Source organism: Podarcis muralis, chromosome 6, assembly GCF_964188315.1.
Source record: "Podarcis muralis chromosome 6, rPodMur119.hap1.1, whole genome shotgun sequence".
Taxonomy (NCBI): Eukaryota; Metazoa; Chordata; class Lepidosauria; order Squamata; family Lacertidae; genus Podarcis; species Podarcis muralis.
Genome location: NC_135660.1, coordinates 8,974,003 through 8,989,574, shown reverse-complemented (window position 1 = coordinate 8,989,574; position 15,572 = coordinate 8,974,003). Strand labels below are relative to the sequence as shown.

The window sequence follows — 15,572 nt, the reverse complement described above, 5'->3', positions numbered from 1 at the left end:
GCCTTCTTTTGATTTAAGGTAATCAAGCAAAAGCAGAAAGAGGGCAGGAGGGCTTGATGGACTCTTGTCGCTTCCTGTGTACAGTGCAAACAACCTTTTGGGTTTATCCAAACATCTGCTGTTTTCTTTTTAAAGAGGCAGCCCTGCACTGTGATGACACCACGTTTGTTCACCTGCCGCTCTGGTTACAGGGCGAACCTCAGGATGTCAGGGTCAGAACAAAGATTACCAGTTCTAGGTCATGTTTTGTACGCCCTAGAACATTCTGCAGCCTTATGGTGAATATGCCGATTTCAAAACGTAGACGCATACAGAGAAAGCTGAGGTGGAACCTCAGGAAAACAAACCAAGAGGCCCTGTTCCAGCCCCCAAAGGGGACCTTTCCCCCCTCTGTAACACCATCCTTCAGAGATTGCAAGCTTGCCAAGGAGGTGAGAACCAAGAAAACGACTTAGGGGAGAGATGCAGGTCCCTGGCTGCATAGGCAGTCATTGTGGGATGCTTTCCCCTTAGATACGCACCTGGTACCTGTTTACCTTGGCATTTGCTTGTTTATTTCACTAAAATTTGAAGGCTGCTTGATTGCAACAAAACGTTGGAGTGACTTATAATATTACAATGATCAATACAAATAGTTTGTTTAAAATGATTGAAAAACAAAACTAAAAGCATTTAAATATAATTGAAATTACCGTATTTTTCGCACCATAGGACGCACTTTTTCCCTCCTAAAAAGCAAGGGAAAATGTGTGTGCGTCCTATGGAGCGAATGCAGGGGGGAGGCAGGCGGGAAAAGCCCTCAAGAGCCGCACACAAGCTTCGTGCGCTCTTGCGGGCTTTTCTCCAGGAGGGAGAAGGGACTGACTGGCTGTAGCAGTCCCTTCTCCCTCCTGGGGGAAAAGCCCCCAAGAGCGGCGCCCTCTTTATAGGCTGTGCGGCTCCTGCAGGCTTTTCTACGAGGTGGGGGAATCCGCCCACCTCCCAGAAAACCCAGGAGAAGCCGCACCGCCCCTTTAAAGAGCGTGCGGCTTCTGCGGGAGGTGGGGGAAGCTGCAGCAGATTCCCTCCTCCCAGGTTCCCTTTGAGGCGGCAATGTGGGAGGGGAGCAGCTTACACTCGTGTAAGCAGCTCCTCTCCCACTTTCCTCCTTCAAAGCAACTACGGAGGAGGGAAGGAAGAGGACCATGGATCCTCTGCTGCTGGAGGCTTCAGCAGATTCCCCCCTCCGTGATTGCTTTGAAGCAGGAAAGTGGGAGGGGGGCAGCTTACACTCGTGTAAGCAGCTCCTCTCCCACTTTCCTCCTTCAAAGCAACTACGGAGGAGGGAAGGAAGAGGACCATGGATCTTCCGCTGCTGGAGGCTTCAGCAGATTCCCCCCTCCGTGATTGCTTTGAAGCAGGAAAGTGGGAGGGGGGCAGCTTACACTCGTGTAAGCAGCTCCTCTCCCACTTTCCTCCTTCAAAGCAACTACGGAGGAGGGAAGGAAGGGGACCATGGATCCTCCGCTGCTGGAGGCTTCAGCAGATTCCCCCCTCCGTGATTGCTTTGAAGCAGGAAAGTGGGAAGGGGGCAGCTTACACTCGTGTAAGCAGCTCCTCTCCCACTTTCCTCCTTCAAAGCAACTACGGAGGAGGGAAGGAAGGGGACCATGGATCCTCCGCTGCTGGAGGCTTCAGCGGATTCCCCCCCCAGCTTAAGTGGGGTGGGGGAAGTGTGGCAGGTAGGGGGGTACCTACCTAGACAGTGAAGCCACATGTCTCTCCAATGAAAATTGGGAGTGGGCATTGTGTGAAGTGGCTGTGGATCTCCTGCCGCAGAACTGTAGGACTGTATAGAGTTGGGAGGGCCACCCGAGGGTCATCTAGCCCAGCCCCCTCACAATGTAGGAATCACAGCTAAAGAACGCCAGGCAGATGGTCCCCCAACCGCTGCTTAAAAGCCTCCAGTGGTGGAGACCCCAAACACCTTCCGAGGTCATAGAATTGCAGGGTTGGAAGGGAACCCCAGGAGTCATCTAGTCCAGCCCCGGTGGACAGCATGCGCAATCCATCCCATTGCGCAAGACTAAAGATGCTGCGCAAGGCTAAAGAAGAAGCCAAGGCAGCGAGCGGGATGGATCGCGCTTGCTGCCTTGTCTTCTTCTTTAGCTGCACTGGAGAGGTTTAGCTCCTGGCTGGAGAGGTTGTGCGGCTATGGACCCCGCGCGCTGTCTTGGCTTCTTTGCTCTTTGGGGCTGGGGGGGGGAACCCGGGCTTCCCCCGAAGCCCCGAGAAGGTCTGGGAGAAGTGGACAGGCTGCGTGCAGCCTGTCCGTTGCTCTTTGGGGCTGGGGGGGGAATAATATTTTTTCCCTTGATTTCCCCCTCTAAAAACTAGGTGCGTCCTGTGGTCCGGTGCGTCCAATAGAGCGAAAAATACGGTAACAGCAAAAGAGATTAAAACACCTCTCCACGTAGGCCGACAATGTTTCAAGCAGGTGCCAAAAAGAGTAAAGGGGGAGGCACCTGCCTGTTTTCAATCGGCAGGGAGTTCCAAAGTGTAGATGCTGCTGCAGTAAAGTACGGATTACTTAAAACTGCAGAATGAATATTTGCACCTGTAACAGTGCCAGTTCTTCAGATCAAAGCAGTTGCACGGGCCTATATGGGTAAGGCAATCTCACAAGTAAACTGATCCCCAAATGTGAAGGGCTGTATATACAAAGAAGCAATAGTAGCAACTTGCTGCAGAAGCCAGAATTGGAATTCAAGATAAGCTTAACAGATTGGAGAACTGGGCTCAAACTAACAGAATGAATTTCAGTAGGGACAAATGTAAGGTTCTGCACTCAGGCAAGATAAAACCACCAGCACAAATACAAGAAGGGAGACACCTGGCTTGCCAGCAGTACATGTGAAAAGGATCTAGGGATCTTAGTAGAACACAAACTTAGCATGAGTCAACAGTGTGATGCAGCGGCAAAAAAAGGAGAGAAAACCGTAGGCTATTCTAGGCTGCATCAACAGAAGTATAGTGTCCCAATCAAGGGAAGTCATAGTAATGCACTTTTCTGCCTTGGTCAGACCCCACCTAGAATACTGTGTCCAGTTGTGGGCACCACAATTTAAGAAGGATATTGATAAGCTGGAATGGGCGCAAAGGAGGGCAACCAAGATGATAAAAGGTCTGGAAACCAAGGCTTATGAGGAACAGTTGAAGTTGCTGGGTATGCTTGGCCTGGATAAGAGGAGACTGACAGGATATATGATAGCCATCTTCAAATATCTAAAGGGTTGTCATATGGAAGAAGAAGAAGAAGAAGAAGAAGAAGAAGAAGAAGAAGAAGAAGAAGAGTTTGGATTTGATATCCCGCCTTTCACTCCCCTTCAGGAGTCTCAAAGCGGCTAACAATCTCCTTTCCCTTCCTCCCCCACAACAAACACTCTGTGAGGTGAGTGGGGCTGAGAGACATCAGAGAAATGTGACTGGCCCAAGGTCACCCAGCAGCTGCATGTGGAGGAGCGGAGACGCGAACCCGGTTACCCAGATTACGTGACTACCGCTCTTAACCACTACACCACACTGGAAGAGGGAGCGAGCCGTCCTGGATTCTGCACTCATCATCTGACGCCCTTCTTCATGTGCCTCCTTCACGTGAGGTTCAGAGGGTGGCAACATGAGAACTGGCCTTCTCTGTAGTGGCTCCCCATCTGTGGAATGCTCTCCCCAGGGAGGTTCGCCTGGTGCCTTTATTATATATTTTTAGGTGCCAGGCGGAAACGTTCCTCTTCAGCCAGACCTTTGGCTGATTAATATTCTACAGGCTTTTAAATGTGTCTGTGGGAAGGGTGTGTGTGTTATTGTTGTGCAATTTCATTTTATTTATTCTCACTTTTTCATCCTGTATTTTATTCTGTGAACTGCCCCGAGATCTTATGATGAAGGCTAATATATAAATCTAATACAACCAACAAACCAAACTTAGGTTTTCTGCTTGAGACATACCTCTTTCCACAAATGCTCATTCCCTCTCAGAATAAAAGAAACTGTTTTGTGTATAGAGATGTTTTATTTTTCACTATTGAAGGCCATGGAGCTATGTGGTTACGGAAACACTTCGGCTTAATGGGAATGTGTTTCATTGTGGATACAAAGACAAAAGGCCGGGCCGATCATACTTGGGCTTCCCTGGGCATGATTTTGATTCTGAATCAGCTTCTGGGAATGGCTGCAGTGCTGGTTTCTCGCGAAAGCCTTTGCCGCACAAAGGCGGCCCCCTGTGGCCTCCCTGCTGACTGTCTGGGCCACCAAAGAAGTCTGCCCCAGGAACTTGGAGGACATTGTCTGGACTCGCAACTGGGATGTAGTAGACCGACCCGGCTTTGCTGCTGTGGAACGGGTGGTGGTCTTCAAAGGAACTGCGCTCTTCAGAAGACCCTCCTCTTCTTCTCCCAGCTGACCTCATACGACACCTGGGGCCGTGACAGCGCTTGTGGTGGTTGCTATGCCTACGAACCCGCTGATTTGGGGGAGACATGGGACGATCGTCGGGGACATCAGGAGGGGGAGGAGGATGGCAAAGAGGCCCATGTGGTGGCCCTGGAGGAGGTGGGGGACCGTTAAGAGGCGGGAAATGGTGTGGTCCGCCAGGGGGTGGAGGAGGGTAGCAAGGTCCTGGAGGAGGGGGGAAGTCAGGATATTCTTCAGAGCAATTGTGGTCACCTCTGGGCCCTGCATGCCCATGATGCCCATGCCCATGATGCCCATGCCCATGCCTGTGATGCCCATGATGTTTGTGATGCCCATGGTGAGGTCCAAAGCTGTGATGGTGATGATGTTGACAAGGACCATGGTGGTGGTGGTCTTGGTTGTGAGGGTGCCCATGCGGCGGGTGCCTGCATGTGTGCCCGCACACATGGCAACCTTTTCCTGTATCCTGGAGCGCAGCCACCAGGTTTGCATGCAGCACACATGAGAACGGGAAGCAAAAGGAGAAAAGAAAGAAAGAAAGAAAGAAAGAAAGAAAGAAAGAAAGAAAGAAAGAAAGAAAAGGAGTTAGCTTGCGAACCTTTCACAATTTTCATTGCACCAGCGAATGCACCCAACTCCTTTTTTTTTTTTTTGCCTTGGATGTAGATTGTCAGTCCTTGGACTTTGGGCTGCTATCACGCTCACCATGAAACAGCAGCCTACCATTCGTCCTCTCCAAAAGTTGCTGAATGTTTTTTCACAAAGTTGTTGAGTTTTGCTGAGTTTTTTGTTTTTGTTTTGCAAAATCTCCAATTAATGTGAGCCACATTAGCAGCTTGTACTTCCTATTCATTGAAACTCTAGAGACCAAAAGAAAGCACAGTATAGGAACCTCTTTGGTGCTCTCTGCTGGGTGGAATACAAATTTGCTATTGCCACTTCGGAACGGAAGTACAGTGGAACATTGGTTTTCGAACATCTCGCCTGCTGAATGATTCAGAAGCCGAACACCGAAAACCCGGAAGTGAATTATTCTGTTTTCAAACATGCCTTGGAAGTTGAACGGCTTCTGCGGAGCATTCTTCCATTTTCACCATTCACTTTGCCGACAGCCCTTTGATTTTTGGTTTTTGAACATTTCGGAAGTCAAACAGACTTTCGAAAACCAAGGTTCCCCTGCAATTGCAGTGCACCTAAATTTTCTGCCGCCACAGCGGCGGCTGTGTGTGCATGCTGTGTAACATGCTTACCTTAATTGCACACCGTCATGCAACTGTGATCAGCACGCAGTTCATTGTGCATCCACAGTGCGAGCACGGCACATGGCGCATGACATCAGAACGTCCTGTGGCATGCTGACGTCACTTGCGCATCTTGCGGGCACCGGCCCCCTCAACTATGGAGGCAAGGCGGTGCACTTGTTTCTGTCGATGCTGCCTGCTTCTGTCCTTGCCTTAAAGCAGGCTTCCTCAACCTTGGCCCTCCGGATGTTTTGAGACTACAATTCTCAGCATCCCTGACCACTGGTCCTGCTAGCTAGGGAACATGGGAGTTGTAGGCCAAAAACATCTGGAGGGCTGAGGTTGAGGAAGCCTGACTTAAAGGTAGGTGGGAAGGCCACTCCCTTTAGCCATGGAGCAAGGGGCAGGGGAATAGACTTACTTGAATATCGAAGATTTCACAGGACTCTATTTCAATCACACTGGGATCTTTTGCATCCGACTCCTTAACGGCTTTTCCTCTGCAGAGTCCTTTGCGCTGCGGAGAAGGAGGAAATGTCAATGTGAATCTGTGCCCCTGCACTGGATGGTGCGGCAGATTCTTTTGTGTGTCAAGGCACCCGAGCCACAAAGTTCCCAGAAGAACAATAAAACACACTGACACAGAGTAGTTTGGTTTATGGGTTCAAAAAGGCCACAACTTCATTGGTTACAGATGTGAGCAGTTTGGCTTAGGCACTGAGGTGAAGCCAGGCTATATCTTGTCTCCTGCCCATCTGTAGGGAGTCCATGGAAAGGTAAACCACTGATAGGGGGTGTCCTATGACTTACATGAGGTAGAGGTGTCAGGAGCTCGTCCTACACTTGAGTAGGACCCTGGCAGAGATACATGCCCGACTGGCATGTTCTCTCCCTCCTGGTCGATCGTTCGGGAGCTTCAAAAGCTTTCTTCAGCCCGAACATCACAGCGACCGATGCCAACAGACACCGGCACACTTAGGGATCCGCAGAGTCTTTGCAGCTTGCGTAACACACCTCAGCAACTCAGCATTTTGGCTAATCTACTTTATTTACATATAAACCCACACGGAGCACTGCAACATGGCTCTCTCTCTCTCTAGCATCAGACAGCAAAGGGAAAAAGAGCAAAGGACAAAAGTCCCACTTCACGGAACACAGGAACACAAACATCCTGTCTCCGTCTCTTCCCACTCGGTAGAGTCAAAACATATACCGTCATGTGATAGACAAAAATCCCATGACTGTCACCATGGAGGAGGAATTCAAACAAGAGGCAGCACCCCAAGGGGTCCCTGTAGGAGCTTCAGACAGTATGTCACACCCCAGATCCCTTTAACAGGATACCTTTACTGAAGATTTGTAATTGTTTTACTGATTATTATTTTGTTATTCTGCATGATATACGCTGTAATTGTTTTGTTTTGTTTTTTACAGTGGTGCCCCGCAAGACGAATGCCTCGCAAGACGGAAAACCCGCTAGACGAAAGGGTTTTCCGTTTTGGAGGTGCTTGGCAAAACGAATTTCCTATGGGCTTGCTTCGCAAGACGAAAATGTCTTGCGAGTTCCTGCAGGGTTCCCCCCCCCTTTTCCCCAAGCCACTAAGCCGCTTATCAGCTGATCCGCTGATCCGCTAAGCCGCTTAACAGCTGATCGCTAAGCCATTTATCAGCTGATCCGCTAAGCCGCTTAACAGCTGATCCGCTAAGCTGCTAATCAGCTGATCCGCTAAGCCGCTTATCAGCTGATCCGCTAAACCCGCTAAGCTGCTAATAGCGCTAATCCGCTAATGGGCTTGCTTTGCAAGACGAAAAAACCGCAAGACGAAGAGACTCGCGGAACGCATTCTTTTCGTCTTGCGAGGCACCACTGTATTTTTATTCATTCTTTTATTTATATTTTTATATATTTATTTACATTTTATACATTTTTTTAAAAAATTAATAATCATAAAGAAATAAGAATAAAAATGTGCACCCCACCGCTGAGACCATTCCATTGTAACTATCCAACCTCCTAAAATTTCAACACCTCTTGCGATGGTTTGACCCCTTTCCGTTTTAACAGTACAAATTCTGCAGACACCCTCCATATCTCCTCAAAATCATTTCTCCTGCATATTCCCTGTCTTACCTTAATGGCACATGTTAATTTATCATTAATAGCTATATCCCACACCTCTTTATACCATTCTTCCATTTTATATTCTGCTTGCCCCTTCCACTTCCTAGCCATCGTAATTCGTGCAGCTGTCAATAAATTTGTGAGGAAGACTTACGCTGTACAGTGGTGCCCCGCAAGACGAAATTAATTCGTTCCGCAATTTTTGTCGTCTAGCGAATTTTTCGTCTTGCGAAGCACGAAATCCCATAGGAATGCATTGAAAATCAATTAATGCGTTCCTATGGTCAAAAAAAGTCCAAACAAAGCCAAATTTGGTACAACAACAGTTTATTAACTGCTCTTTAAAATCACACATACTGTAAAGAGCAGTTCAAAAATTGAAGGGAAAATAAATTAACTTTATAAACAAAACATGTCTTTGTTTTTAGACAAAGAAAACAAAGTCGCGAGATGTTTTCGTCTTGCGAAGCAAGCCCATAGGGGAAATTCATCTTGCGAGGCAAATCGAAAATGGAAAAACCTTTCGTCTAGCGAGTTTTTTGTCTTGCGAGGCATTCGTCTTGCGAGGTACCACTGTAATTGTGATGATATTTAAATCAGCCTGGGGGAACTTCAGGCCTGTGGGCAAAATGTGGACCTCAAGACCTCTCCACCAGGCCCTTGGGGCTCTCACTAGGCCATGCCCTCTCCCCAGGCCACACCCCCTGCCTCTGCACCCTCCTCAAGTGCTGGATTGCATCCTTGAACTCTGATAATGCCTCCTGCTTGCCTGGATAGGCAGCGAAGAGCTGTGATTGTGTGTCTAGAAACCTCTCACATTTCCCCTCAAGATTTAGCTTCTAGCGTTAGCTAACCCACAGCCTGTCGAACTGGGGCTGGTGGGAGTTGTAGTTCAAAACACCCAGAAAGCGCCACATTGCAGAGCTTATGGTAGACTCTTCGCTTACCGCAGTTCCATCAGGGAGAAATTCACACGCCGAGATATTCCTTGCAAGACTGGCTCTCGGGCACGAGGTTTCTTTGATGGTAAACTCAACAACGTACGCCGTACGATCGGCCACCTGCAGGGGAAAGGCCAAGTAAGAGCCATAATAATAATAATAATAATAATAATAATAATAATAATAATAATAATAATAATTTATTATTTATACCCTGCCCATCTGGCTAGGTTTCCCCAGCCACTCTGGGCAGCTTCCAACAGAACACTAAAATACAATAACCTATTAAACATTAAAAGCTTTCCTAAACAGGGCTGCCTTCAGATGTCTTCTAAAAGTCTGGTAGTTGTTTTTCTCTTTGACATCTGGTGGGAGGGTGTTCCACAGGGCGGGTGCCACTACCAAGAAGGCCCTCTGCCTGGTTCCCTGTAACTTGGCTTCTTGCAGCGAGGGAACTGCCAGAAGACCCTCGGCGCTGGACCTTAGTGTCCGGGCAGAATGATGAAGGTGGCATATCCATTTGAAATGCCAAGGCACGCCTTTCCTCTTTGCGTTGGGCCCCTGGTAGCTACACGGCAAATTTAAACCAGCTGAATTTCATTAATTACCAAAAATTATATATCACATGATTGTAAAAAAACAATAACCCCAAATCACTACCCCTCTAAAAGGTTTACAAATATATAAATTAAAACATTAAAATCATTGATTAAAAACAGTCGGAAGCAGGTACCGGTATTTAAAAATATTCAAAATATGATTAAAACATAAAAGAAAATGCTTGTAACTTCTTTGTGCCGGGATAGGCTTCCCGAAACAAAAGTGATTTAAGCAGGCGCTGAACAGACTGCATTTATGGTGCCTTTGTTGTTGGCATCTGAAAATTGAGTGTGCCCCCGGGGGTGAAGTAAACCAGTTCAGAATCACAGCGCCTGATGTGGCTGCAGAGACCCATTACTTGGAACGGCTGCCTCCTGTGTTGTTTTTGCTGCATTAGAAGTACTGCAACAATCTCTCCAGGCCACAAGCCTGGGCAGTGTGTATGGAGGTCTTGGGCTGCCCAGACAAGAAGACCCCTCTCTCGGACTCACTGATGTGGTCCAAAGGAAAGCAGAGAGAGACATTTGGCACCAGCTTGGCCACAGGAGTTGCCAGAAGGGAGCCTTTAAAGGCGCCATCCAACCGTCTTAGGGACTCCACTCCAGATTTGTGTAGGCTTTACTCCTCGTGGCCTTTCCTCCTCCCGAAGATGTCCTGCAAGGTATGGATTTTTCCTTGGGTTTTGTGATGTAAGGTTTACTCCCAAAGCTTGCCAGATGTCAATAGGCACTGAGATCCAGACTGCAGGTGCCACCACACTAAAGAAATCCATTTCTTTTCCATCACCTTTGTAACAGTGCCAGTTCTGCACTGTCAAATTAACTGAATAGACATGGTTTGCCCCAGTGAACTCTGGGAATGTACTTGCCAAGTACACAAAAGAGCACATGGCCTCTTTCCTAGCAAAGAAATGGGCATAGCTGTCAACTTACAGATTTGAAAATAAGGGGCCAGCAGCCTCAAAAATAAGGGATCAGCAGCCAAAATAAGGGATTTTGGTCAACCAGCAGCCAAACAAAGCCTCAAGCGGTGGTTCCCACAGCACAGCAACCTGGCAAAGGGGATGCAGCAAGGAAAACCAACGGGAAGCGCTGAGCAAAGGCGAGTCCCCGGGCAACGTGGCCAATTTGATCGGCACAAGGCATGCAAGCTCCACCCCTCAGTCGTTCTTAGACTCCTTATTGGGTGAGCAACGCAGCCAAGCAACACAGCTGGAGCCTCCCTCCTCCCCGGCCGGCAGGGAGGGAGGGAGAGGAGCTGCTTTCTTTGAAACCCAGGAAATTTAAGGGACATCATCAATCCGGGACAGCAGCGGGAAATGGCGCTGGGATAAGGGAGTTTCCCGCCAAATAAGGGACGGTTGACAGCTATGAATGGGAGATGGGGAAAGCTTCACCTGTACCCAACAATTTAAGTTCCAGGGCAGACTGATACATACCGCACTGAAAACTTTTTTTATTTCCTCCACCTTGTAATAGTTCGTCTGGTTGCTGTCCTGATTGTATTGCTCCAAGACCCCGTTGGCGTACTTCATGTGCTCTTCAGTGGCTTCTATGACTGTTACCCTCACTGGACAATCCTTGCACTCGTATATTTCAGGTGGAACTGAGAAAAGTGAGCAGTTATCAGCATTGTATTATTGTTTCCTGGGATTATAATTAACATGCAGGGTGAAGTCATTGATTTATAGCACGTCCGATGTCCCAGTGTCGTCCTTTAATCCCTGACTTCCCTCGCCCTGTATCTTCCTCCGTATCAAATCCCGAGTGAATTCTCTCTCTTCAGGTGAATTACCTGGCTGTGTTTTTAAAGATACTGCGTTTATACCTTTGAAAGTTAAGACGGTGCATTTTTAAAATTAAAGCTGAAAAATGGTCCTGAAAAGTAGGTTTCTGACATCACAAATCCCTACCCAATCACCAAAGTCTGCTGCCAGCATCTGCTGAAAAGTGGGGGGGGGGAGGTTTCTACTGGGATCAGCTTGGGATAAAAGATAATTCATATGATGACAATTAAGGGCTGTGGTTGTGGTTCAGTGGCAGACCATCTGGATTGCATGGAAAAGGCCCAGGTTCAATCCCTGCTAATAATAATAATTTATCATTTATACCCCACCCATCTGACTGGGTTTCCCCAGCCACTCTGGGCGGCTCCCAACAGAATATTAAAAACAGGATAAAACATCAAACATTAAAAACTTCCCTAAACAGGGCTACCTTCTAAAAGTCAGATTTCATTGACATATGATGGGAGGGTGTTCCACAAGAAGGTCCTCTGCCTGGTTCCCTGTAACCTCACAGTGAGGGAGCTGCCAGAAGGCCCTCGGAGCTGGACCTCAGTGTCCGGGCTGAACGATGGGGGTGGAGATGCTCCTTCAAGTATACTGGGACAAGGCCATTTAGGGCTTTAAGGGTCAGCACCAACACTTTGAATTGTGCTCGGAAACATACTGGAAGCCAATGTTGGTCTTTCAGGACCAGTGTTATGTGGTCTCGGCAGCCGCTCCCAGACACCAGTCTAGCTGCCGCATTCTGGATTAGCTGGAGTTTCCAGGTCACCTTCAAAGGTAGCTAGCATCTCTAGAGGGCCACTTCAAGTCCTTTTAGACTAAACCACCTGCTTTTGTGTGTCTGGAATGTAGCCTTGTGCACAAAGGCTAAGACTCACATCTACCGTTCCATTCCTGCCCCCGGCACCCATGCGCCCCTTAGGAGGCTTTCCACGGGAAATGGCCTTAGAAAGGTTCCCCAGCCCTGGTATTCTGAGCAAGATGGACCCAGTGATCTGACTCGTTATAAGGCAGCTTCCCCTGTAATGCTGTGAGTGAGCTACCAGATTGCAGTGACCCATCTTTTTGTCTGTATCCTGCCTGAGTTCACAGACACTTCATTTGGAAGCTATGAATACCTGGGCTCACAGTGCAGTTGTATCTATGTAGTTTCTCTTCCTCAAGGAACCGGTTTATTTGCACAACAGCTTTACATCGCCCAAAGTCCTGGAGAAGGCAAAAGACAGACATCTGTCGGAAGCTCTGATAGAAGCACCCGTCTTTTCCAAAAGCAACAAGAGATGTTTGCCTCCCTGCCCTGACAGTTACTGTAGTTTTCTTAAGCTGTGTACACATTAGTGACTTAAAACACTGGAAGGCTGTTTCCGTTGCTGCAATTCAAGTCACATTTTTACCTTTCTGAACACATCGACGAGGGGCTTGGAATGTCTTCACCTGATGCATATTACCTGATTTGTGTCCCTGCACCTGCAACCCCTGCAAACTCCTATTGCCTGAAGCTGTCCCCTCTGTGCATGCACAGTCATTTGCGCATGTGCGGCGGCTGTCTCAAATGTGCACATCTCAGCTTAACTATGGCATACGTTTTCAAGCTGGATGGAAGCCGGTTTGAGGGAAAATCAACCAAGCAGTAGAATTTCTCAAGGGCCCACAGAATGCATAGAGATTGTGGCTAATGACAAAGCACTCTCAGCTTCAAACGCCAGTGGTGGGAGTGTGCCAGAGCTGCAGTACACATCCTTAGTCACAAAAACATTGATATCCATAGAGCAGGCATAGGCAAACTCGGCCCTCCAGATGTTTTGGGACTACAACTCCCATCATCCCTGACCACTGGCCCTGTTAGCTAGGGATCATGGGAATTGTAGGCCAAGTTTGCCTATGCCTGCCACAGAGTATCGGCAGTATCCGTGAGTCTGCCGGAAGGAATAAAGATGCTGTTACTTACTGTATAGCCGTAGAATGGCCTGTTTCCACAAGATGACCAGTTTTTCCGAGATAATACAGAGCATTCTGTTTCCAGCACATCCAGAGTTAAGTACATGATGGAATCATTTCCCTGGAATGGGAGGAAATGCAACAAAATCAAATGCATTTCTGCAGAAGATATTTTGGCAGTATCCAGCTACCCCCCCATTTACCCCCCACCCCCAATTCTGTGCAATCCAACAGTTTGGGTTTTTATAGTAATTCCCCCTGCGATTGGTGTGACCTAGTTGTTAGTGTCAGACTTGGACCTGGGAGGCCAGAATTCAAATGCTGCAGCTGTGAAGCTCGCCTTGGCCAGTCGTCCTCTCTCTCAGCCTAACCTGCCTTGCCAGTTGCTGTGGGAATTAAATGAAGGCGGGGTATATATGCAGCAATAAATTAGGGAATGATATATTTCTCAGCAGGCAGGCACCTTTACAGCATGCCTTGAGTTGGTGGCAAGGAAAAGAAATAGGTATCAAAGGAGACTTCCCTGGATGCCAAGATCCAGCGTTGGGGCAGGTAATCTTTGGTGAGAGAACCGCAGCAGAGATTTAAAACAACAAAGTATGTAGCAAATTAAAGCGTGGAAGTATAGGTTGTTACATTTTTGAAATATGCCCTTGTGAGTTCCTTCCAAAGTTTCCCTCTTCCCCTAGCATATAGAAAGGCAGTATGTTGGGTAAGGTTTTTTGTGTGTCTTTTTTAGGGTTAACTTTCAAACTAACTAATGATCAGATTCATGTGCTCCCAAATAGATTGTAACAGCCAGTAAAACTTAGCTGTTACAAAGTGGTTAAAGTTCCCAAATTATTTGTATAGTTACTCTATAATGGCTTCTGAGAGTCATTTTTTAAAAATACACATTTTTATTAGTTTTTACATATATTTTCCAACCAGAACATCTATGTCATCTCATCTTATACAACATTTTGGCTATTTTAGCATGAGGCTTCCATCAACCACGTCTAATGATTTTCAAACCTCATCTCTTAATCTTACATTGGTTATCCTAACTATTACTTTTAATAATCCATAGCTTAAAATCCATTCTCATAAATCTTTTCTGCAATATTTCTCCTTACAAAACTTATTGTAAGTGCCATGTGGTTTGAGCTTGGAGCAACCAGTCCTCTTTCTAAGCTGAGCTTCTCAGGTAGACTGGGGGGGGGGGGGGGACAAAGGCTTGATTACCTAGTTCATCCCAAACAGAGCTAAACCTGGCAGGACAGCTTATTCTATGACATTAACCTCTTCATGCATCAATTAGATTTAAGCATGTTGGTTATATGAGGCGGGTTATCCCACCAACGCCCTCTCTGGCAAATATAAACAATTGCACACACAATTAATGAACCACCCAGAGCCCCATTTTGACTCATTCCCCAAATGGTTTCTTGGTAGTGGCTTGGTCAGAATGTCTGCTATCATTGGTTTGACATTTCTCCAATTCGCCTCACGCGTATAGAGGTATTTCACACCAGTGTGTTCTTGCATGAAACGTCTCGCTTTGAGACAATTTCAGACAGGTTTGGTTGTCCTCCATGGAGCCTGCTAGCTAGGGAGGATGGAAGTTGTAGTCCAAAAAACAGCTGAAGACCCAAATTTGGGATACCCTGGTGTAGACAATGGGCCAGAGGACTCGGTATAAGGCAACTCCCTGTACAGTCATACCTTGGGTTGAAGTAGCTTCGTGATAAGTAGAATCATAGAATCATAGAACTGTAGAGTTGGAAGGGACCCTGAGGTCCAACCCCCTGCAATGCAGGAATATGCAGCTGGTCCATACAGAGATCGAACCTGCAACCTTGGTGTTATCCGCACCATGGTCTAACCAACTGAGCTATCCAGGCTCGATTTTTTGGGTTGTGCGCTGCAGCGACCCGGAAGTAACGGAGCACATTACTTCCAGGTTTCGCCGCTTGTGCATGTGCAGATGGTAAAAATGACGTCGTGCGCATGCGCGGAAGCGGCGAATCGCGACCCGCGCAGACGCGGGTTGCGTTCGCTTCTGGATGTGAACAGGGCTCTGGAATGGATCCCATTTGCATCCAGAGGTACCACTGTGTTCCTAATAGAAAAGTCAGCAAAGGAACCAGTCAGAGCTGTAGTACTTACCGCATGTTGTATGTGAGCATCGGCAACACGCAAGAGGGTGAAAATATAGCCATCCTTGCGGTGCTTATTGATCAAGTCGAGGGCCACTCCAGCATCCTTTTCTATTCCTGCATCATTGCAGTCTGCAGAAACCACGGCGGCTTGGTTTTCGCCATTAGAGCCCAGCAGCACCGCCATTAAAACAGCAGCTGCCAGAAGCTCCATTTTGGCTGTGGTAGAAACTGGCTTCCTCAGCTCACCCCTTCTCTGCTCTCCCTTCAGAGTTTACATGTGAAGTGTCCTTCCAGAGATGCGCACACACGCAGGGGGATGCTTAAAGGCGCACCGTTTTATACCGACACAAC

At 47.6% G+C, this 15,572-nt stretch overlaps 1 protein-coding gene across 1 annotated transcript; it reads right to left on the bottom strand.

Annotated features, from left to right (window-relative positions):
* Positions 1-4,028: 4,028 nt before the first annotated feature.
* Positions 4,029-15,572, bottom strand: HRG (histidine rich glycoprotein). Its single transcript, XM_028728492.2, has 7 exons — positions 15,229-15,572; positions 13,091-13,201; positions 12,261-12,348; positions 10,792-10,958; positions 8,760-8,873; positions 6,112-6,207; positions 4,029-4,915 (listed from the first exon to the last, which is right to left on the bottom strand). Exons 1-7 carry the CDS (start codon positions 15,430-15,432, stop codon positions 4,118-4,120), a joined length of 1,578 nt encoding a protein of 525 aa, XP_028584325.2. The 5' UTR covers positions 15,433-15,572; the 3' UTR covers positions 4,029-4,117.